Source organism: Papaver somniferum, chromosome 7 (genome assembly GCF_003573695.1).
Source record: "Papaver somniferum cultivar HN1 chromosome 7, ASM357369v1, whole genome shotgun sequence".
Taxonomy (NCBI): Eukaryota; Viridiplantae; Streptophyta; class Magnoliopsida; order Ranunculales; family Papaveraceae; genus Papaver; species Papaver somniferum.
Genome location: NC_039364.1, coordinates 92,018,140 through 92,039,662, shown reverse-complemented (window position 1 = coordinate 92,039,662; position 21,523 = coordinate 92,018,140). Strand labels below are relative to the sequence as shown.

Sequence of the window (21,523 nt, the reverse complement as noted above, 5' to 3'; positions counted from 1 at the left end):
TTTGTACTCGTTGCATAGCTCTTTTAAAAAGATTTCCAACGATATAAAATTTGTAAAATTCTAAGGCGCAGATTTTTAGATATGTGATGTCTAAGTTGCGCTGCCAATTATACCCCTGAAAAATTAGGATGTATAACGAGTTATGCCTGAAAAGATAGTATGCATAACCAGTTATGTATTGATTCATATAATAATTTCATTTAATTATGGGTGTCACGGTATACAAAATTAATTGTGGGCCTGAGAATGAGAATATTATTTTTTTGGGTCTCCACCTAATTTCCCCATATCCGGTAGGACCCCACTGTAACTATTCATTTGGGCTTCGGACCAAATAACAAATTTTCCGTTTCAAAAATACATCCATGTCCAATCCAACCATGAACGGGTTGGGTGTTCACCCGCCAAAGTAGGGGTGGTTGGGTCGGATTGGCGGGTGTGGGTCTATATGCTCACCCCGGCGACCGAGTACGTTCACAGCCCTTCCATAGAGGCCCAGCGCCCAAATAAAATGTTCTCTCTCTCTCTCCTTTCACGATCTCGATCTCTTCTAGCATACATTTGCTCCCGTTAGGGTTTGGTTTTTGCATACATTTTATTTCCGTTTCTCTTTACTTTGTTCTGCTAGGGTTTTACTGATAATCACATTTGCTCTTCCTCTTCCTCTTCCTCTTCCTCTAATCTGTAAACATGAAACTTACTGTCAAGACTTTAAAAGGTAGTCATTTCGATATCAGGGTTCAACCTGGTGATACGGTAATTTTCTAGCTCCATCTCCATCTCTTTTTTCTCTTTCGTGTTGGAATTCAGTGCCCTAGTTATGATAATCAACTGTATAAACTTCGATTTATGAATTTAGAGGTGTTCAAGGCAGAATAATGGCAATAATTTTTAGCTTGTTTGGGTGATTAAGTATTTCGGTTGTTGCGCTTTGAATTAAAATTAATTATAAACAAAACCTTATATTTTCTACAAATGTGGTTTGTTTGTTCTCTTTAGAAGTAAGTTGAAAGCATTAGAAAATCATCCAGGCAAGTTTCTATTAGTTTAAAGATTAATTGTATTAAAGGTGCTAAAATATGCGTTTGAAGAACTGATTCTGTTGAATTTGACATTTTGGCTAACGGCTTCTAGTGTTTTTTTTTTTTTTTTTTTTTGTACTCTATTCATTTTCCATTCTTGCGTTCTTGATTTTTTTTGTCTGGGTAAAGGGCTTAATTACCCTTCAAATGACATGAGTGGCTAAGATGTCAAATTACGCCTTCAGCTGTAAAGTTATGCGTAAGATCAAGAAAAACGAGTTTAATTCCTGTTCATTTACGTTTAGAAACTTGATAATATACTCTTATGCTAAGGTTCTTACTAGTTTACTGAGATATATTCCTTTTGTTTGTAGATTATGGCTGTGAAGAAGAATATTGAAGATGTTCAGGGAAAGGATAACTATCCATGTGGTCAACAGTTACTGATTCATAATGGAAAGGTCTTGAAAGACGAAACCACTTTGGAAGACAATAAAGTCAGTGAGGATGGTTTCCTTGTTGTGATGCTTAGCAAGGTGAATCATTTTCTTCCTTTAAAATATATGTCGATACTCTTCTGTGCAATTTGTTTCCTTCAGCTGTGATTATTAAAGACTTTCTTGTCTTAGGTTTTCTTTTTCTTCTCCAGTTCTGATTAAATATCCTTGATCTAATGCAATATGTATGTCAATAGTTTTAAATTGTTGTCTAATGTGATTGTATATGTTTGTGTTATTGGTAATGGATACCAGTACAACTGTACAAGTTTAGCAAAATCCAATTGTTGTCGGTAATTCTCCAAGAGATTAATGTGCGGAAGCACTATACCACCAGGTTTGATTTGAGATATATATATATATATATATATATATATATCTGTCTCAGCAAAGTCAGATTGTTAATGTACCAGAGAGAGCATTTTGGAAACTAGTAGTAAGTTTTGAATGTAAGACTTAAGAATCAATTCTAGATTGAGATGTGAAAATCCTGTATGCTAGCGTGTTATATCTAGAATCTGAGAGTATTCATTAGCTTTTGCCTTCAAAAAATGAAGATTTACTATGGATTATAGCAATGATACTAGGTGCTCTTCAAATACGAAAAATGCCCTTTCCCGGGTATGCATATCAATTCTAGATTGAGATCCACTGGTATATTTTCAGCAAGGATGTTCTTCTCATCATGTAGACTATGCTTACACAAATTCACAACTCTCCAAATTAATCCCCAAAAGAGTTGGTTAGAAATTTACTTATGAAGTGGATGCTTCAAAAAACATTTGATTCTGAGGCCAACTTTTATGGGATTTTACGCATAAAATGATGTAATGTTGCGTTGGGAACATCCTCTTCAAAGAATTAGAGTGATAATTGTTCAGAAGTTTTCTATGCCTCCTCTTAATTGGATATTAAGGAATATCTACGACCTACAACTATAATTAGGCGTAAATTAGGCGTTATGTAGGCAGTTGTGAAGTATGTAGAATTAGTCTTCCTCCATTACTCTCTTATGTTAGCTCTAGGTATTGGATTTGACTTCAGTTGGAAGTCGGGAAAGAGTTCGTTTACCACCACTTCATGATTTATTCTTTTGGTTGCTATGCTTATGCAACACTCATATATTGCGGTATGTAAATAATTTTCAATTTAAACTATGTTATGAGGAATTCCTATGTAGTATTATTTTGCCTGTTAATTGCTTACTGTAATTGGAACTTCTTACTTCATGTTATCAGAAACTTCAAGAAGACTAAAGTCTTTGTTACAACCCTGTCTGATCACTAAATTTTTGTTAGTACATGTTAAGGAAGAGAAATCCCCATGCTTACTAGCATGGGGTATAAGTTTTATGAAAGAAGTGGTTTGTTTATATCAGAATTTGGAACGGGCTTTTATCACCAATGTAATGATTGATTGAGGGACCAGCTTGTTTCTGCACTGAGAGTCTCTGGTTGTAATATTGATTTCCATGGTTGGTGAACTGATTCCAGTAGGATGTCTGTTCCAGATCAATGTTCAACACATAAAGCAGTTATAAGGGATTATATAGTCTTCGTATCAAATACAACCTGCCTGGGTGGTTAAGAGATCTTAGTTGGGAGGCCTTATGCTTAATAGTCGACTTGGAGGTTTTCTACAATACTACTTGGTGTGGGTATCTGGAAAGAGTTTCTTTGTTTGATATTTGATAGTTAATTAGGCGTTTTGGGGGCTAGGCGCCGATTCTGGGCGATTTTAGACCGATTTCTTATTAGTCCTTGGGATGTAGGCGCCGCCTAGGCCACAACCCTTAACCAAACAGGAAAAAAAAAAGAGAGAAAAGAAAGGAAAAAAAGATTAGGAAGAACTGTTTTCCTTGTCAAACGATAGATACTTCCACAATGACCGTAACTTCTATTGAATCTTGTAGAAAATTAAGAAAACATGGAGGGAGGAAGAAGTGAGAGAGGTCAGTAATGGAGTGAGATGAATGGTAGAGAGGTGGTGGAGGCGTGAAAAGAGAAGAGAATCCGTATGTTTCTAGGGTTTAGTTTTGGAAAAGGATAAATATGCTTTGAAAAGATAACTGCACCCTCATAAAATAATTTTTTACATGAATATAACTAGACATAAATGATGTATATGTTTTTGTGTGTATTTATATATATCCGCCTAGTCCCCGGCTAGTCCCCGACTAGTCCTCCCAGGCCCAACTCAGCCGCCTGGTCGATCGGGTAGTTTTGATTATTGGTTGTTTTAAAGAAAATACAGGGGCAGTTAGTGTTGGGGTTCGGTATAGAGTTAATGGTGTCTTCCTCTTTGTTGTTTAGTGTAAGCATGCTTGAACTGTACCTCATCATTTTACTTCTTCCAAAATTGGAAATTGACAAATAGTTAATTTCTTATGTTTAAAGCTTTTTGCACATATATATGAAGCTTAATTTTATTGTGTTAAAAGTAGTTAGTTCTTCAGGTCTCAGTTTTTATGTAAGTTGGTCATTCTATTTGATTCCTATTAGTATGTTTCTTATTCTTCTTGTATCAATGCAGAGTAAATCCTCAGGTTCAGCTGGAGCCTCATCTACTCAGGTAATTGTGCGCATCTTTATTTCTTGGTGTATTTTTTCCTTTTTTTTGTATGTTTTCTACTGAAATGTGTGCATCTATTCAACCAGTCCGCACCATCATCTACACCTGCACCAATATCTACGCCTACTCCTGCACCTATAGCTTCTTCCCCGTGAGTGTACATAATTTCACATATCGCGTTTTACAGCATTCGCTTTTGCGTTAATTTTTTTTTTAAACTCTTACCTCGTAATTTGTCTATATATTATAGGGCCCCAGCAACTGCCATTTCTGGTTCTGAAAGCGTAGCAGCTGAGTATGGTTTCAATATCAAATTTTCACTTTATTTATTAAGTCACTGCTAGAAAAACTGTGATTGGACTTGTGTGCCTGTATGTATAAATTCTCATGTTTGATTAGAAAAAGATTAAACTTTGTTTTTCGGTGATGACGTGTACAAGTACCACCTGGATTTTATTACACGTAAGGATTGAAAATTGGAGATTATTATTGACATTCAGATCTTGCCTGCAGGGTTCTTGCTGATTCCTATGGACAAGCTGCATCCAATTTGGTTGCTGGTAATACTGTTGAGCAAACAATTCAGCAACTAATGGATATGGGTGGTGGTAATTGGGATAGGGAAACTGTTACTCTTGCACTTCGTGCAGCCTACAACAATCCAGAGCGAGCTGTTGACTATTTATACTCGGTATGTATCTTTACGTTAACTTGGGCGTTAATTTGTTGGTATTTGGTCACTGGTTCAGTGATTCTCTCTCTCTCTCTCTCTCTCTCTCTCTCCAGGGTATTCCTGCATCAGCGGAGGTTGCTGTTCCAGTACAAGAATCAGGTGGTGCAAACCCCACCACTGGAACTAGTCTAGCAGGAGCTGCACCTCTTTCTGGAGGACCTAATGCTTCCCCTCTTAACATGTTTCCACAGGTTAGACAGTGTTCCTCCGTATATGTCCAGAATTTTTTTGTCTTCCATTCTTTTTCATACTGAGATTTCTTTCAGGAGGCTCTTAATTCTGGAGCTGCTGTTGGTGATGGATCCCTTGATTTCTTAAGAAACAACCAACAGGTTCATTCCTACTCTAGCAATATACTTGTGAAAGTTGAAACTTCTAGTTCTTAATGTGATCGAGATCTATTTAGGTTAAGTATGCGATTGGCTATTGCATACGATTCAAATCTTCTGCTCATTTTTTTCGAAAATTGCCATCGTGAGTGCGTTTACTCGAGGGTGGGTGGTATCAAGGTGCAAGACGTCATAAAAGCTTTATGTTGCATTGTTCCTTTCATGGATGTTTTGGTCACTGACCATCAAGAACGTGCAACTGGAAGTTATGCAAATGAACTTTAGTAGTTAAGGTGGTGCAATTTATCCAATATCAATATATTATGAAATTGATTGGATGGAAAACTCGAATATGAAATAAGCTGTTTTATTTTCGATACATGTGGATGAATGAAAAAAAATGATGTCATCCTTCAACTTGAGATCCTTAACAATAATAAGCTGACATCCACATATGAATATAAGGTGCACAATTTTGATGTCGGGTATCAAGAAGTAGTGAAGAAACCTGCTAAGCTGAGAGCCGTAGGGGATGAATTTCAATCACGTTTTCAACTTTTTTAATATAAGATTTTGGGCATATAAGAAAGAAACCTTTCTGGTTTCTCAAGTCTGGATGAAAATAGTTCCAGCATTTGGAGAAGTACTACACCAATCTTCTTTCACCACTTTCTATGTTAGCTTTCCATGTCATTTGTGCTTATACTTGTTGGTAGTTAACCTTGAGTTGCATTTACTTTTGTGATTTTTAGTTTCAAGCATTGCGTCAAATGGTGCAATCGAATCCACAAATTCTACAGGTGTGTAACTTGTTTTCATTGTGAGCAGTACACTGTACCCAGATTCTTTCTAATGTCCAGGCATACCTTTTCTGTTTCAGCCGATGCTTCAGGAACTAAGTAAGCAAAATCCACAACTTCTGAGACTAATTCAGGAGCATCACGCCGAGTTCCTTCAACTAATAAATGAACCTGTTGAAGGGGGTGAAGGAGGGTGAGTAAACTTCTTTTTGGAGATTTTGCTATTAGTAGCTTGTTTGTTTTGGTACTCTACAGTGATTTGCTGGCGTTATGGATTATGCGACTTGAACTGCTGTCCATGGCTTGAACTGTTGTCCCTTAAATGGCTCTGTAAAATTTGAGAGTGAATGTATTTGTCCTCTCGTACTCTCACCCAAGGAAGCTGCTTTCTTTGGATACTACGATCCCTAAATCAATTTTGTCCAGTGGTCTGTGTTTGCCTATTAAGAAGTGATGTTTTAGTAACATGTTCTCACCAGATTGGTAACCCTTACATAAGTTAGCGTTTGAATTCTACTACCCTTGAAGATCAACCAAATCATGCATCCTGAAGTCTACATTTAGTGATCCTGTACATTATGTAGGTCACCAATTAAATCTGTTTGTAACAGGATCTGGATAATTTTTTTTGTACTTTATTTCTTTCTTAGCAATCTCTCTGATGTGTTATCATGACCGATTTCTTCTTTGTGATGAATTTCATGCTGATGTACTAAGTTATTCTGTTATTTTCCCCTCCAGAGATTTGTTTGAGCAGCCTGATCAAGATATGCCTCATGCCATCAGTGTCACACCAGCAGAACAGGAGGCAATTGATCGAGTATGGCTCCTGGCATTTGTTGGTAACACTTAGGTTTCTACTGTCTTACCTTTTCTCTTTGTCTTACCATATCTTTTTGTGTTCAGCTTGAAGCAATGGGATTTGATAGAGCGCTTGTGATTGAAGCCTTTTTAGCTTGTGATCGTAATGAGGAGTTGGCAGCTAACTACTTATTGGAGAATGCAGGAGATTTTGAAGATTAATAGGTGAATTGTGACCCTTGGACATTGCAGTTTAAGAGGAAATCTGCTTGTTACTACTTTTGTTTTTGAAGAGAAACTTCTTTAAGTGATTTACTTATCTTTTCTGCAGTCGAGGTAGTAACAAACGCCATGGAGATTTCACCTAAATGTTGGCCAGAGTTTGTTTTTTTATAATTTCTGGTAGCGGCTCAACTTACCCAACCGAAGAACATTCATAGGCACTTCCGCATCTGTGATGAAGAAGTCTGGTCTTATAGGTTAATGATTTTGCGGAAGGTTTAATTGGTTTGTTTTTGCCAGGAAGTTCTCCTTCTCTGTGGAAAATATGGGCAAGCATTATATGAGAACTGCTCTGGAATCTATATACAACTGCGTTATCTCTTTTTTCCTTTTTTAATTTCTGATGCTTATTATGGTGTTTCCATGTCCTTGCTAATTAGATCTGCAGTGTTAACACATCTGAGGAGAAAAGTAACATGCTATTTACCATGTTTTTGTTTTGTCAAACGGCCCTTGTGCTGCATGATTTGTCCGTTGAAGGCTGTGGCAGATGGATTGGATGGTGTTTGTTCTTGCTCTGTAGTTTTCGTTGTGAATTATCTCTAACCAGTTCTGTTTCAAACTTATTTTTGGCAGAGGAATGATTTGTTGATACAATTTCGAAGTCTGAAAAAATCCTGCCTTATTTTTTTTTTAAACGATTATGCAACAAACTAATGGGGCTGTTTGGTAACCATTATTTTAATGGATTATCAGCCAGTAATCCATTATGCAGATTATAATTGAAAAAATCCATTATTTCCATAGATAGGAAAAAATTATTTTAAAAATTTATTATAATCAATTATTTTTTCTAACATTGAATTAATCATTATACAAAGCTTTTGGTTGGTAACCTAGCAACAAGCTGGGCTCCAACACCTTTTTGAATAGCAACGCCTAATCTATGAAAAATAAAGCTACCAAAACCACTACTAGCGTCGTTACTAACTAAACAATTCTTCATGCGCTTGAAAAAACACAAAGTATCCTCACCCAACTCTCCTAGAGTAGAGAAAGCCAAAACACTCAATTCATGGCCATGTGAAATACATTTGTCCAAGTATTTAGAGTGTTTACGTGAAACCGCATTAGATATAGCTTTCCCTGGGACGAAAGAGCGAATTCCATCAAAAAAGACAAAAAATAAGGACTAAAAAAATATCTTAGATCAGTGTTCTTTCTTCTTCTTTTCGAGATCATCATTTTATGATAATTAATTATTTGGAAAATTTTATTTTAAAAATAATTACATCAAAATGATTTATCAATTTATGATTATTTATAATCATAAATTTTACCAAACAACCCCAATGATTTTCAAAACTAAAAAACTAGTTTTGTTGCTGATAGACCTTGATAGCAGGCCTAAACTACCCATTCCGTGTAAAGTTGCATGGATATTTCATTCATTTGGACAAAAACACGTGGAGAGTCGAGATATTTCACTCGTCCGGACAAAAACGGTATGATTGAGCATTCTTTGATGGGTCATGGTCCACCACGATCAAGCAGCCCAGTTCTATACTTGCTGAGCTGAATCTTGAAATTTCAAAGGTAAGTTTGTGTGGACAGGAGTGATGGAACGAGAAAACTTGAACAAGTGAAACACTCGATTGTCTATACTAAACGTCTCTCATGTTTCTTCCTATATCTCTCACTGAATTCTTTCGTCATATTAAATAATTGATTGATCAACCCTTGTTCCTCTGCTCTTGCAAGTAAAGATGGGTCTTCTTCAACCAATTCTATATGAAACATCTTCACTTAGCAAAACACTCTCCTACTCACACCTTATACCTCACACCTGTTTTCCCAGCACAGCAAAAACAGTTAGTGAACTTCGTTTATCTTCATCAAAAGATGTTCTACAACATAAGCTAAAACGACACAACTCGAAAAGATCAATTCTGTGTTCTGTATCAGTAATAGAAGTTGTTGGTGGTAGTTTATCGGTAGAAGATGAAAAGGTTCTGTTTGGATCTTCAGTTGAAGAGAAAGGTGATGGATTGAAAGTGGAGTATGATTGGGAACAGGAATGGTATCCACTCTATCTTGCAAATGATGTTCCTGAAGATTCTCCTTTAGGTCTTACAGTGTTTGACAAGCAAATTGTGTTGTATAAAGATGGCAATGGCGATTTCCAGTGCTACGAAGATCGTTGTCCTCATAGGTAACTAATAAACCGAGAAACTATTTTTCTTTTCTTTTTCATGTTTCTGCAATGATTTGTGAGCTGAATTATGGGTATACCTGTTTATCTGAACATGAACTTTGGATTTCATTTCGTTTCTTGTACCTTGCATAAATTTGGAGCTTATTTTTGAATATTTAGCTTCCTATAAATGGGCGCTTATCAGCAAAGCCTTTGCTCTCCCAGTTTTACAACTTTGTATTCTCTGACTTTCTGTTTGAGAGAGACAGAAGAAGAAGTAATTTGGCTGATTAATGTGTTTTTGGGTGAATTAACATGATTCCATTGAGCTTAATTAGCCAGCTAGGCAACAGAAAATAGAAATTTTGAGCATGAAAACTTCAATGTACACATGCTTTGTCCTCGTGAATTTTGAGGGATCAGACACTGCTAATTGCTTAACATAAGTTTTTGACAGTAGTTGAATTTAGCAAGGTCATTCATCCTGAAACTCGAATTTGTTTCCTTCTAGAAATATTCACTTGTAGCATACATCATTAGATTGACGCCATTTTACCCACTGCTTTCACAATAACTTTGTCGTTAGGCATACATCACAAGATAAACAGTTACATGTGAAATGCATTTGCTGCTCCCCAGTATATATTAGTGCATTAGTTTGGAATTATTGCTTTTGGAGAGTTCTAAACTCTATGGCCAAGTAAGTTTTGGTCTTGAAAATATTGCTGAGTTTGATTCAGATTAGCAAAACTCTCAGAAGGTCAATTGATTGATGGAAGACTTGAATGCCTCTACCATGGATGGCAATTTGAAGGAGATGGTAAATGTGTAAGGATACCTCAGGTCAGCCTTCATTCATTCATACTCCCTCTCATTCATTTCATATAATTGTGTTCAATTCTTTTGATGAAATCTTCAAAATATGTTTGGTGAAAAGCTTCCTGCCGGAGCAAAAATTCCTCAAGCAGCTTGTCTAAGAACTTATGAGGTGGAGAATTCTCAAGGAGTAATATGGGTATGGATGTCAAACAAGAAGGAACCGAACTTCGAAAAGATTCCATGGTTCGAGAACTTTGCAAGGCCTGGGTTTAAAGACGTCTCTACCATTCACGAACTTCCATATGATCACTCCATACTTCTTGAGAACCTAATGGATCCTGCCCATGTTCCAATTTCACACGATAGGACAGACTGGATGTCAAAAAGAGAAGATGCACAAGCACTCTTGTTCAAGTTGATGGAAAGAACTGACAGAGGATTTGCTGGTCAATGGGGCAGGGAACAAGATAAGGAAACTCCAAATTTCTTAAGATTCGAGGCACCATGTGTTCTTCAGAACAACAGAGAGATTGTTGGGAAAGATGGGATCACACATTACTTCACCGGTTTATTTCTATGTCGACCTGCTGGACAAGGTAACTACAACTGATGGTTTACCTAGATTTAGTTTATGCATGAATGTTATCTTTTTTAACTAGATGTTAAGTGACTGACTAATTCATCAATAGGTCATCAAGAAATAAGAAACAGTATCAGTAGATCTTACAGGTAGATTGCATGGTTTGGGTCTTTTAAGAATTGTATAACCAAATCTTACAGGTAAATCTATGCTGATTGTGAGGTTTGGAAGGACGAAAACGTTGCTCTTGGCATCACTCTTTCCCAAATGGTACTTCCACCAGAATGCTTGTAAGGTTTTCGAGCAAGACATGGGTTTTCTATCGTCGCAAAACGAGGTTTTAATGAAGGAGAATAAACCAACAAAGGAGTTGTATCTCAATCTAAAATCCTCTGATACTTGGGTTGCAGAGTACAGGAAATGGATGGATAAAGTGGGTCATGGAATGCCTTATCACTTTGGGCATTCCACTATTTCACTACCAAAAGAACCTGCAGTGGTGGAACATGCACCTGCTGGGTTTTTTGCTAATGTTTCAGCTTCTTTACCAGCCAAGGGAGGACTTGGAATGATGCAAGCTCCGAATCTATCAAACAGATACTTTCGTCATGTGGTCCATTGCAAGAACTGTAGGAACATCGTGAAAGCTTTTGAATTTTGGAAAAAATCTCTTTCAGCAGTGGCTGTTATTTCTGCTACAATGGCAATTTTGGTGACAGGTCGACAGTGGAAGGCATTGCTTTTGGTTTCAACAGCAATTTTCTCGGCTGCTGCTTATGCTTGCTCAAGTGCCATAGCACTGAATACAACCAACTTCATTAGGACACATAGGAGACTGTAAGCAAGAGCAATTAATTGATCATCGTGACCGAGTCATCTATTTCGGAGCTCGTGCAAATTAGTAGATAATACCATTAAAGTGTTCATACTTCATACACATTATTTATACAAGAGTTTTCTTGTTCTGGCCACGGCATTCAGTTTTTTTGTTTCTTATACAGCAGAAGATACAGAAATTAGCTCCATGGATTCAATTTCTTCTCCGCCCACAGCCACAATTATATCATAGAGCTACAAGAAAGCTTTGAATGAGAGCCGAATTGGTGGCCACAGGAAAACTTTAACCAAGCTGTTGTGTCTTGGTACACAATGGCCTTCTACCCAATTGCGCAAGCTATCGAACAGTCTCCAAGGAGGGGGGCAAAGAACTCGAATGAAAAACAGAAATTAGAAGCGAGCACAATCTAAAGCATCAGTTATTTTATAAGTAAAAATAACAGTTATTTTCTTTAAAAGACTAAAATTTACACGCATCAATTAATGTTTGTGATTCTTATATCTCAAATGTTATAGGGATTGTTATTCGCCGACTATAATTGTTACATAACCCATCACGAACTTTTGGGCCGACGGGTAGGTGAGAAGTAAGAAAAAAATCTGACCTTCCAATGAATGTTACCTGAATGAACCTGTTTAACAAAATAACAGGAAAAGACACAACAGGATCTGCTCTTGCCTGCAGTATCCAGTTGAAAAGAAATGATAAGAACCAAATCAATTGCGTATAATTTCCAAGACAGTCATTGATGATCTTCTGCGTTTCGAACCCCATCTGATATCCAATTTCTTTTCCTTTCTCTTGGTCCCAAGGTATCCTTGACAGTTTTTAGAACCACACTGGCATTTCACCATGGTACCAAAGTGCACAAACCTAAAAGTACAGAAGCCATATTTTCAAGATCAGAAATTATAACGGATAACATGTTCTAGTGAAGCACTCTAAATTTAACCAACATAGAGAGTAGCCATTTATCATGCAAAAGAAATTTTAGTTGCTACTTTATATAAAAGTGTCTGGGTTGAAACCATTGCTTCAAACATCTCATATTGTGCACACCCACCAGCAGAAGTAGTCAAGGCAAACCAAAGGGTGTTTGGCCAGCTTCTCTAAGGAGCCTCCTATATTGTCTTTCTGGTTATCATGTACCCTAGGAAAGCAAAAAAGAAAAGAAAAAGGCAAGGCTTCTTCCCTGGGATTATTTTTGCACCATTGGCGGACCTTGACCAAGAGGCAAGGGTATATCGAACAAGCATACAAGGGGAAAAAAATCATATTCAAAGGAAGAGAGATATGTGGGACTGAAATATCACTTTTACTTGTTACTGGCGCCAACTAACAATAAACTAGAACAACAAATTCAAGGAAGACTTGAACTAGGCACAGTAGAATAAGATATTAGCACATAACTACTCCAGAGAGCTTAAGAGAGTAAAGAATCAATAATGAATTAAGGTTATTTCACATAACCCTGTGTTTTTGTTGGTGGTTTGAGAGCTGAAATGTTGGGCTTCATACTTGGCTATGTATGAGTTGTTGGACTATTTGTCATTCATTAGGGACTAAGTTGTGTCACAGTCAGAGTTTAAGAAAGCGGTAAAGCTGCATATATAGGGTTCCACAAAAGTCCAAGAGAGTTGTCTTCAGAAATTTTATCAAGGCAAGTAAAGAGCATTGCACCGCAACTTTACTCGATTCACTAGCCGATAAAGACTCATATCAAAGGCCTGCTAACGGGGGACATTTTTCAATAAACTTGCCTATATCCAGATTCTTTATAGTTTCTCCTAGCGAGAAGATTATCAATTCCATTCAAAGCAATGTATACTATATAGTTATTGCTGGGAGTGCGCATGGTTATATGGTGATACTGCTCTGGGACAGTTTCAAAAATTGGAGCCATTTGTGTCTCTAGAACTTTTGAACTGTAAGGTACTATCTAATGGTGTACCTAGGTCCAAGTACCAACTACTCGTTTACTTGATTTTAGCTAATAGGAGGCAAACTTCTGGCTCATGTTGTGCACAGTAAATGTCTCATTAATCAATTTCTATCCTTAAAGAATCTAAACATTTAGCAAATTGTAATTTCTGAGCAGCTCCAGACAGATGTTGGTCAGATTCATAATCAGCGAACAACTTACCTTAGTTTTCGATTTTTGTTTAGAAAATGACTGCCAAATGTTCAATTTGAACTATTTCTATACTACCAATGTTAGTATGTAAAGATCCACTGATTAGTTTGTGGTGAACTGTCAAGCTGATTCATTACAACAAGAGATATGAGCAAGTAGATAACCGACGTGTTTCCATAACAGACATAAGATACAGATACTCACCTAAGCATTTAAGCAACTTTCTGTTGTACTAACTACTGGGCATGTCTAGTAACTATCCTATACGGTGATTTCAATTCATGAAAGGACAACTAAGCAATGCCATGATTTCAATCATCTTTACCCTCTTTGTAGTAAAAGTAAATAAAGCTGATCCTAAATGAAAGTAATATATTCTTTAAAAAAGATAACAAAGAAACACATGGAAGTGGTTAAACAAGTACCAGCTGCAGCAATCACAATAACCAACTAGGGTGGGGAACCAACACATACCGATAGTCATAAGTTAATGGCTCTCCAACATTTATAGACTGAGCAGCAAAAACACCCACACGTGTCTCCCCATCAACTTGCCTGTAACGAGAACCATTAGGAACACAAGGTCATGATGTGAACCAATATGGACCTCAAATCCTTCATTTGATAAAGATGTTTCTACAAACAAGCATTTTAAGTATCACAGAAAACCACCTTCCAGTCTTAGAGGAACCGACCGATAGCCAGACAAAAGTATCACCGCACTTTTTCATTAACCAATTGTATAAAAAACAAGTTGTAAATAACACGAAGTCAATTTCATTCAGCAGATTAGTATGACAGTGATTTAATATCATACATAAGGCTAGTTTGCTTCTAGCCTGTGTAAATCCGTCAGTTGGCCTAATGCTAAAATGGTTCTGAAATCTACATTAGTTTCAGAAATGTAAGTAAATACTGAAGATGACATTCCAACTTTCAAGCATAGAATTGTATACCATAACCCGGAGCACTTATACTATTTTTTGTTAGTGGAAGGATATGGTTTTCCTGCAGTAGCAAGTAATGAGCAACGAAAGAGTATCATGACAGAAAATATAGGTAACAAGATATAAGGGCACCAACCATTTTTCCAATTTACAGTTAGGATCACAACTGTGGTTCAGGAAACGAGAGACGTTGCCCTTGAAAGTTGCATCGATTGTGAAGTCCTTGCGAATTTCACACATGTAGAAGTTCTCATCACCTCTAAATCTTATGTCCCAGAGCCTTTGTTCACATAAAGCATCATTAATTACTGAATCACAAAGAAAGCACCTTTAGCATTTTCTTACATACTAGAAAAATGCAGAAAAATACAATTGCTAACCCTGAGATTATCAACAAAAAAGCAGCTCTAAATAGTCTTTCTAAGAAGTTACAGGAATAAGCGGAAAGGAGAGGGAGCCATACTACCTTCTCCAATATACTCGATAACGAAATCGCCCCGCTTAAGCGATTCAGCTGCCTCTACTCCCCATCCACAAAACTGAGTCTGCATAAGTGTTTTTTCTTATGACTATCCAAACAGATTTGAATATTTATTCTTATATGGTAGAGATCAGGATAAAGATAACCAGTAAGCTTTAGAAGAGCAGAGTTCTTACCCTGACAACTTTAATTTTTTTCTCTTTACGGAATGGTCTATTTGTGCATGCTTCTGAACAATGGCAAGACTTGGAGCAGCTGATGGATTGGCCCCTATTTGAGCAGATATTTTCGTTATGATACCCAATTGACTCTATTATTTGAATAAATGATTAACCAGTGACAGATATATTCAAGGAGCTGAATCATTAAGTGTAAAACCTTCCACAAAGGCTGGACAGTAAGGTAGGGACAAAATGATGCATATTTAAAACATAAAGAATGACTCATTAACCAACGAATAACCAAATAGGAAATATTCACAAATGTATCTACTGAAAGTTGAGAAAAAAAATTGTATGTATTTCCACTACAGATAAACTATTATCCTACAAAGGTGGAGGAGAAGTATATCCGTACACCGCCAGACAAGGTCCATAACTATCATCAAGTACACTACAAAAAATTCACCTGACTCATAATGAAGCAATAAAATTACTAAAAACAAAAACATATCATTTGCCATGTCACTAATTGTGGACAGTTCCTTCATGTGAAGAGTGAAGGGACATCGAACACAATTGAATACTGGAACTGATTTAAAACACGGAAGGGAAAAGATGTAGGACATCATGTTACAAAACACAACGGTCGACAGGCTTGGTGTGTTTATATCCTAGTTTTTGGATTGGTATCTTATTTAGATTCACAGCTGTATGGCCCAAGACCAAGATACAAAAGGTGGTTTAACATATACAGTATTATGTAAAAGTTTTCTAGATTTCTACTTTTTCTACAAATTTGATAAATATGCAGGACCTTGATATATTATTTCTTGCACAAAAAATAGGTTGTGTAATTCAAGGTTTTACTTCATCCATGGGTCCGGAGGTGTCCTATGTCTAGCTTTTGGTAATTAGTAACGTTTAAAGTTTACATATAAGTTTTCTCTGAAAGTGTTCACCAATACATGTTTTGGATTTTCTTATCTCAAATTAGTTTCAGTTGTAAGACACATTTTATAGATGCTTAAAAAAATCTGTACGTAATACCCAAGCGAGAACACCTCTTGAAAAATCACCTAGAATCACTTACCTGCAAACACACTCCTCTGAGCACATTTCATTATCAGCTTTGCAATTTGTGCATCCAATACCAGCATCAGTATCCTCACGCTTTTTCTTCACAAGGTACACATCTTTTTCCTTATTAAGGGTAACACCATAAAATACATGGACAAATAAAATGAGATAATGATGAATCAGTGTTATACGCGAAGGCGCTAATCGGTGTATTCAGTAATATCAACACAAATTGTCTGATAGGATACTTCGTTTTATATGAGCATATTGAGGTGGCTCCATATTTTGCTCCATCAAGTCCTTCCACATAAGATTAATCTGAAACTCTTCTTCGATGTACGGTATAGGCAATCTCCGAAATATTTCCTAAAAAATTGGAATAAAATGTTATCATGTGTAACTTTATGAGTGATAACACTATAACATACTTGGGCACAGACTTGAGGAAATATTTAGTTATGCCTGCAATATGATCAAAAAATAAATTAAGAAAAAACAACCTACACAGCTCCTTTTGTGTTACTTTTTGTAAAGCACCCTCATGAGTAAAAACTACTATAGAAGCTTCTAATAAGTGAAATAAAGCTAAGACACTTTTTTGCATTTTACATTAATTACAGGTGGAAAAGAGATAAAAAAAGTATTTGCACACAAGAAACAAAACTCTTCAATCATGATTCAATCCCACAAAATTACCAAATCTTCTTAGGAACTATGTAGCACATTTCAGATATCACTTTAACATAGTGCACAGAACTTGAAGCATTTCCAAGCAAACATATAATGTATTGAATATAAGGATTACAAGTTTATAAAAACCCTGACCTCTACATCACTTGTTGGGACTTCATCCTGCTCATCCAACAAATATATGTCAGGCCTGTTATCCAACCTAACCAATGAAAACTAAGAATGAAGTTAATACGTAACAAAACCCAGATTAAAACATTATATCAAACAACATGCACAAATAACAAGGTCAATCCACGGTATTAACAATTTCCGGCATGCAGACTTTTTTTTCCAAAATAAAACTTAGATTGCAAACTAGTGAGTTCTCAACAATCATAGCAACCATTGACTGTAAACTAGCTTCTCAAGATATGTTTTTCATAACCGTCTACAGCAGAGCCACATGCATCAAAGCCTTGGAAACAGGTAGCATAAACTAGTAGCCAACAAACCATGCAAGGTAGGTGACTACAATGGGCAAGTTATCGTTTTCCACATGGGAGAAATAGTAAAAGAGTATGGATGGTGTTTATTAAAATCCCCTTTTTGTAGGTAGAGGTAGAGGAAATATGGACGCCTCTAAGAAAGGAAACCAGACATTTTACAAGAAGATGGCGTGATCCCATTGGTTTAAGCAGCAATTAACTCTGTACACGAAATAATGTGATATAGCATGGATGTGTTACCACAATATATATGTATATATACAAGTGTAGTGCAGATGTAGTCTGAAGTTGTATTGCAAGAACTTAGTTTTAGTCTGTGTTGCAACGATACGGATACAGTATCGGATACAAGATACCAATACGCTACTATGATACACCAACTTGAAAAACTAAAATACGGCGATACGGCATTTCAGTAGTTTAACATGAATATATTATATATAAGATAGAAACTTAACAAAATACATACATGTATGATTAACCTCACTGGATAGAAAAAGTCTGGATAACAAGGAAGAAAGTCTAGAGCAAGATCAGTGGACAGATTTGGAACTAATATTTTGTCACTATAGTTAAAACTTCTCATAGAATCTAGTAAAATACCTAATTTTCTAATATTAAGGTATTGAGATCTAATATTTAGTCAAAGTTTTCTAACTGAGTTGTATCTTGAAGTATTGGAAGTATTAGTACGCGTATCCGTGTAAATACGTATCGATACGGCTGAATTTTTTTTTTAGGTGTATCGGTGTAACACAGGTTTTAGTACAATCATTTGTTCGTGAAACCATATGTAATACTTGCCCTGGTTTAATTTACAATAAACCTAGTTCTCTAAAAGTCCGAACTGTTAAAAAAAAAAGGGCATAACGATGTACGCCATCAAAGTTTGAAAACTAGACCCCAACAAATTTACCAACGGAGATTCAAAGTCACGTTTTCAACCTCCAAATACCCGCCTATCCAATTATCATAAGATGGAAACAGGATGAACTTATATGGCATTATGCTATCTAACAAACTGTCCTCTAACACTTTTCTCCATATAGACATTCATATCTTAAATGATTAGGTTGGTGAACAAAATACCCATGAACATAAGTTATAAGTCTAAGCATCAAGTGGAGTAATGGTGTGAGTTTGTGTAGACTCATTGAGTATTGTTAAGAGTACAACCATCATGAATGCAAATGGAACAAGATGTAGGAAAGAAGAGGTTGACCTTCTTTTCAAGACGCCAATCAGTTGGATGCCTCCAACAAACTGCTCGCCCTGGTTGACTAGTCGTTAGATAGATCACTTTATCAGGCCAGGGAGCACATTTAGGATGTGACGCCGCCGGACATCTTATGCAACGCCAGTTTTTGTTCTGTTTGCAAACGAAACAAGCCTGTCCAAACAAATATGTGCATCAATTGCATGACAAGCCCCAGCAATAACAATTTTTCATGAAACATTTGTAAATGAGAAAAGCAGAGCAAACCAATGTTCAGTGCGTATTTAGCTATATATAAAATAAAAAAGACAGGGACAAATGAGAAAACATAGTTAGATTAACAATAAACATCAACCAATTGATCATGGGAAACTGGAATCGCCTTATTATGATCAGATAGAAAGGTTAGCAAACTTGTGGCCACAAGATCCAACAATCTTCAATACTTAGTCCTCCTGTACAAGGTAATTCTAAGAAAAAATGTCCATTTGGCAACATATCCAAGACAAGATCGGTATATTGGCTTAACAAGGAAGAACAAGATCATATGAAAATGTGAAATCAATGTAGTCTAAAAGTACACTAAATTTATATCTAGAATGAAGTATGAAATATATAAGTAAGAAAAAATAATGGAAACGTAGGTAATAAGGCAAAAACTTCAACAAAGATAAAGGATTTGTACATGATGGGGGCACTTGAAATTGTTTGAAGTTGAGAATCCAAGTATTTCCCTTACGCACGTTTCATGATATGATTCTTGACAACCTCGGACACTGCATACTGTTTTTTCCCCAGAATAGATAAAATCGTTGCATGCGCGACATTCATCCTGAAACGAGTGTAAAAACACATATTATAACTACAAGGATTTAGCAATTTTCAATAATGCATGAAATCTTTTATGATGCTGACACTCTTTTTCTGCCTGTGAACTAACATAGTCCAAGCAGCTAGCCATGTGTCAGTGTGTGTGTTTGTGTGTGTGTGAGAGAGAGAGAGAGAGAGCAGTTGATGAGAAACAAATGAAGAAAATAACTCTAAGCTACCGATCATTGAACTGTAAGTCTCTAACAAATTAAATATAGTAATAAGCTAATAACAACTGATAGCAGAGCGAAGTAATCAGTGCAGTGGTACCAAATTCTAGAACCACTACACCATTGCATAACGTGTTTCAGTTCTCTCGTACTGGTCTAGGGCACTCTAGTAAAACGATACTCAAAGCTTTGCATTCCAATTGTTTGCCTCACTTATTCTAAAACAATACGCCCTTAAAATGATCAACGGGTAAATCAGATAATTATTTCTTCATGCTTGTTTAGTTAAGGATTCGGGGACTAAGGTATATGTATAAATTTATGATATTAGACATATCATCCCGGAATAGAATCCCAAAGCAAACTGAATTTCAGAAACGCATTCCCGATGCTCACAAACTAATGTACCTCATAGGCGCGTACATCATTTCGCACTGGATCAGACAGCGCATTTTGACCCAGTGCATTTTGATTCTCTTTTCAAAGAAACCCTTGACAAGTTACCATAATTGCTGATTTTTACACATATAATGGTATCCGATTATCTAGTCGTTCAGAAATCAAACCGAAAGAATGCAATTAAGCTACAACGTAGGCTGTCATGTTCTGTGAAACATCTAAAACAAACTGTAAGACCAAATTATTCACCAAATATTTGAGGATAGTGTTGCATATGATAAATTAAACTAATATTAGGTAATCTACGTGAAACAGCCAATGTAGGTGTCTAGAGAAATTTACAGGCACTTAATGAAATAAATCAGTAATCCCTCTCATTCGTAGCTTTTTAAGTATCCATTTCACCGTGATTCGTTTTTCAATATGCATTCTTATGAGTTATGACTATCTTGGATCCCATTTAGAAAACCCCCCTTGTACACCATCTGCTCGGCTGATTGCTCTTCCAAGTAAAGATGCTAATTTTAGGCAACTACATTTGCAATAAATGCTTAGGTGCTGAATAACATACAACGCAAAAGGCTTGATAATTTACAAGAAAATAACATACAGTATCCAAAAATCTAAAGAGAGGGATCGGGAGAGTACCATTTTGGGGGCATTAACAAGAAAGGGGAGAAAACATCGTCTTTCAGGAACTCCAGATTCAATTTTCTTCTGAATCCAACTTTTCACACAATCATCCAGATTCAATTTAACAACATCCTTTTTCTCACATCTCTTAATCATCTTTGAGCGAACAAACACCTTAATTCCAATATTACCACTGTTACCCTTAGAAATTTTACCATTTGTACTAATCGGATTACCTAATCGAGTACCCAAATTACTACACCAACTAGTATTCTTCTCTTGATTAAGCGTTTTCGATTCAACAGGGTAAAGAGAATCAGATGTAGAAGAATCGCAGTTGAGAGTAGAAGAAACTGGTAAGAAATTAGGGCATCTAGTAATTTGTAAAGAAGTAGAAGAATCGAGAAGATTACTCACATCTAACATGATTGAAAATATAAAACAAATGAGGACCCTAACAAAGAATAGGCTTAGGGCATGTTCTTTCAATCTTTATTTTTTATTTTATTTTTTTTTGGCGAGATTTGGAGCGGGAGAAGTTCTCAGAAAAAGAGTAAAGTGAAGTGAGAGAGAATTTAGGCGGGAAATGTCAAAATTCAAATGTAGTTCGTACAATATTTGTCGAAATTACAGAAAAGTACCTCGATTTGGTAAACATTACAATTCGCTTCGGGTGAAAGAGGTAACTTCTTTTATTTTTTTATTTTTTTTTAACGAAACCACCCATGGCAAAGGCACACTGGGCAGCAATTTTATTAAAATCATTAAAAAAAAAAGTGGGGACTAGGCCTTACCTCCAACCTAGTTAATAAGTTCGCGGATGATTCGCGAATCATTCGCGGATGATTCGC

General features: G+C 36.3%; 3 protein-coding genes across 3 annotated transcripts; 2 read left to right on the top strand and 1 right to left on the bottom strand.

The window, feature by feature from the left end:
* Window positions 1–530: 530 nt before the first annotated feature.
* Window positions 531–7,627, top strand: LOC113297868 (ubiquitin receptor RAD23b-like). Its single transcript, XM_026546437.1, has 13 exons — window positions 531–756; window positions 1,397–1,558; window positions 4,052–4,090; window positions 4,177–4,241; window positions 4,341–4,385; window positions 4,604–4,781; window positions 4,877–5,014; window positions 5,090–5,155; window positions 5,905–5,952; window positions 6,033–6,145; window positions 6,694–6,772; window positions 6,859–6,978; window positions 7,085–7,627. Exons 1-12 carry the CDS (start codon window positions 691–693, stop codon window positions 6,973–6,975), a joined length of 1,116 nt encoding a protein of 371 aa, XP_026402222.1. The 5' UTR covers window positions 531–690; the 3' UTR covers window positions 6,976–6,978; window positions 7,085–7,627.
* Window positions 7,628–8,571: 944 nt separating this feature from the next.
* On the top strand, window positions 8,572–11,548 carry LOC113297866 (protein TIC 55, chloroplastic-like). The gene is made up of 4 exons (XM_026546435.1): window positions 8,572–9,187; window positions 9,910–10,012; window positions 10,107–10,584; window positions 10,769–11,548. The coding sequence occupies exons 1-4, from the start codon at window positions 8,742–8,744 to the stop codon at window positions 11,407–11,409; spliced, it is 1,668 nt and encodes a 555-aa protein (XP_026402220.1). The 5' UTR covers window positions 8,572–8,741; the 3' UTR covers window positions 11,410–11,548.
* Window positions 11,549–11,686: 138 nt separating this feature from the next.
* Window positions 11,687–21,167, bottom strand: LOC113297867 (histone-lysine N-methyltransferase ASHR3-like). The gene is made up of 11 exons (XM_026546436.1): window positions 20,688–21,167; window positions 19,286–19,432; window positions 18,607–18,774; window positions 17,032–17,058; window positions 16,455–16,572; window positions 16,220–16,322; window positions 15,145–15,238; window positions 14,954–15,032; window positions 14,624–14,795; window positions 14,015–14,095; window positions 11,687–12,279 (listed from the first exon to the last, which is right to left on the bottom strand). The coding sequence occupies exons 1-11, from the start codon at window positions 21,096–21,098 to the stop codon at window positions 12,123–12,125; spliced, it is 1,557 nt and encodes a 518-aa protein (XP_026402221.1). The 5' UTR covers window positions 21,099–21,167; the 3' UTR covers window positions 11,687–12,122.
* Between the last annotated feature and the right edge of the window lie 356 nt (window positions 21,168–21,523).

What these genes read in the sequence shown, in the direction of transcription:
- LOC113297868 (XM_026546437.1), top strand. Translation starts at nt 691, where the DNA reads ATGAAACTTACTGTCAAGACTTTAAAAGGTAGTCATTTCGATATCAGG. An exon ending in CTCTTAACATGTTTCCACAG is followed by an intron (nt 5,015 to 5,089) that starts GTTAGACAGTGT and finishes GATTTCTTTCAG; the next exon opens with GAGGCTCTTAATTCTGGAGC. An exon ending in AACAGGAGGCAATTGATCGA is followed by an intron (nt 6,773 to 6,858) that starts GTATGGCTCCTG and finishes TTTTGTGTTCAG; the next exon opens with CTTGAAGCAATGGGATTTGA.
- LOC113297866 (XM_026546435.1), top strand. Translation starts at nt 8,742, where the DNA reads ATGGGTCTTCTTCAACCAATTCTATATGAAACATCTTCACTTAGCAAA. An exon ending in GAAGATCGTTGTCCTCATAG is followed by an intron (nt 9,188 to 9,909) that starts GTAACTAATAAA and finishes AGTTTGATTCAG; the next exon opens with ATTAGCAAAACTCTCAGAAG. An exon ending in ATGTCGACCTGCTGGACAAG is followed by an intron (nt 10,585 to 10,768) that starts GTAACTACAACT and finishes CAAATCTTACAG; the next exon opens with GTAAATCTATGCTGATTGTG.
- LOC113297867 (XM_026546436.1), bottom strand. Translation starts at nt 21,098, where the DNA reads ATGTTAGATGTGAGTAATCTTCTCGATTCTTCTACTTCTTTACAAATT. An exon ending in TCAGAGGAGTGTGTTTGCAG is followed by an intron (nt 15,239 to 16,219) that starts GTAAGTGATTCT and finishes CTGCTCAAATAG; the next exon opens with GGGCCAATCCATCAGCTGCT. An exon ending in CCATTAACTTATGACTATCG is followed by an intron (nt 12,280 to 14,014) that starts GTATGTGTTGGT and finishes CTGTACTTTTAG; the next exon opens with GTTTGTGCACTTTGGTACCA.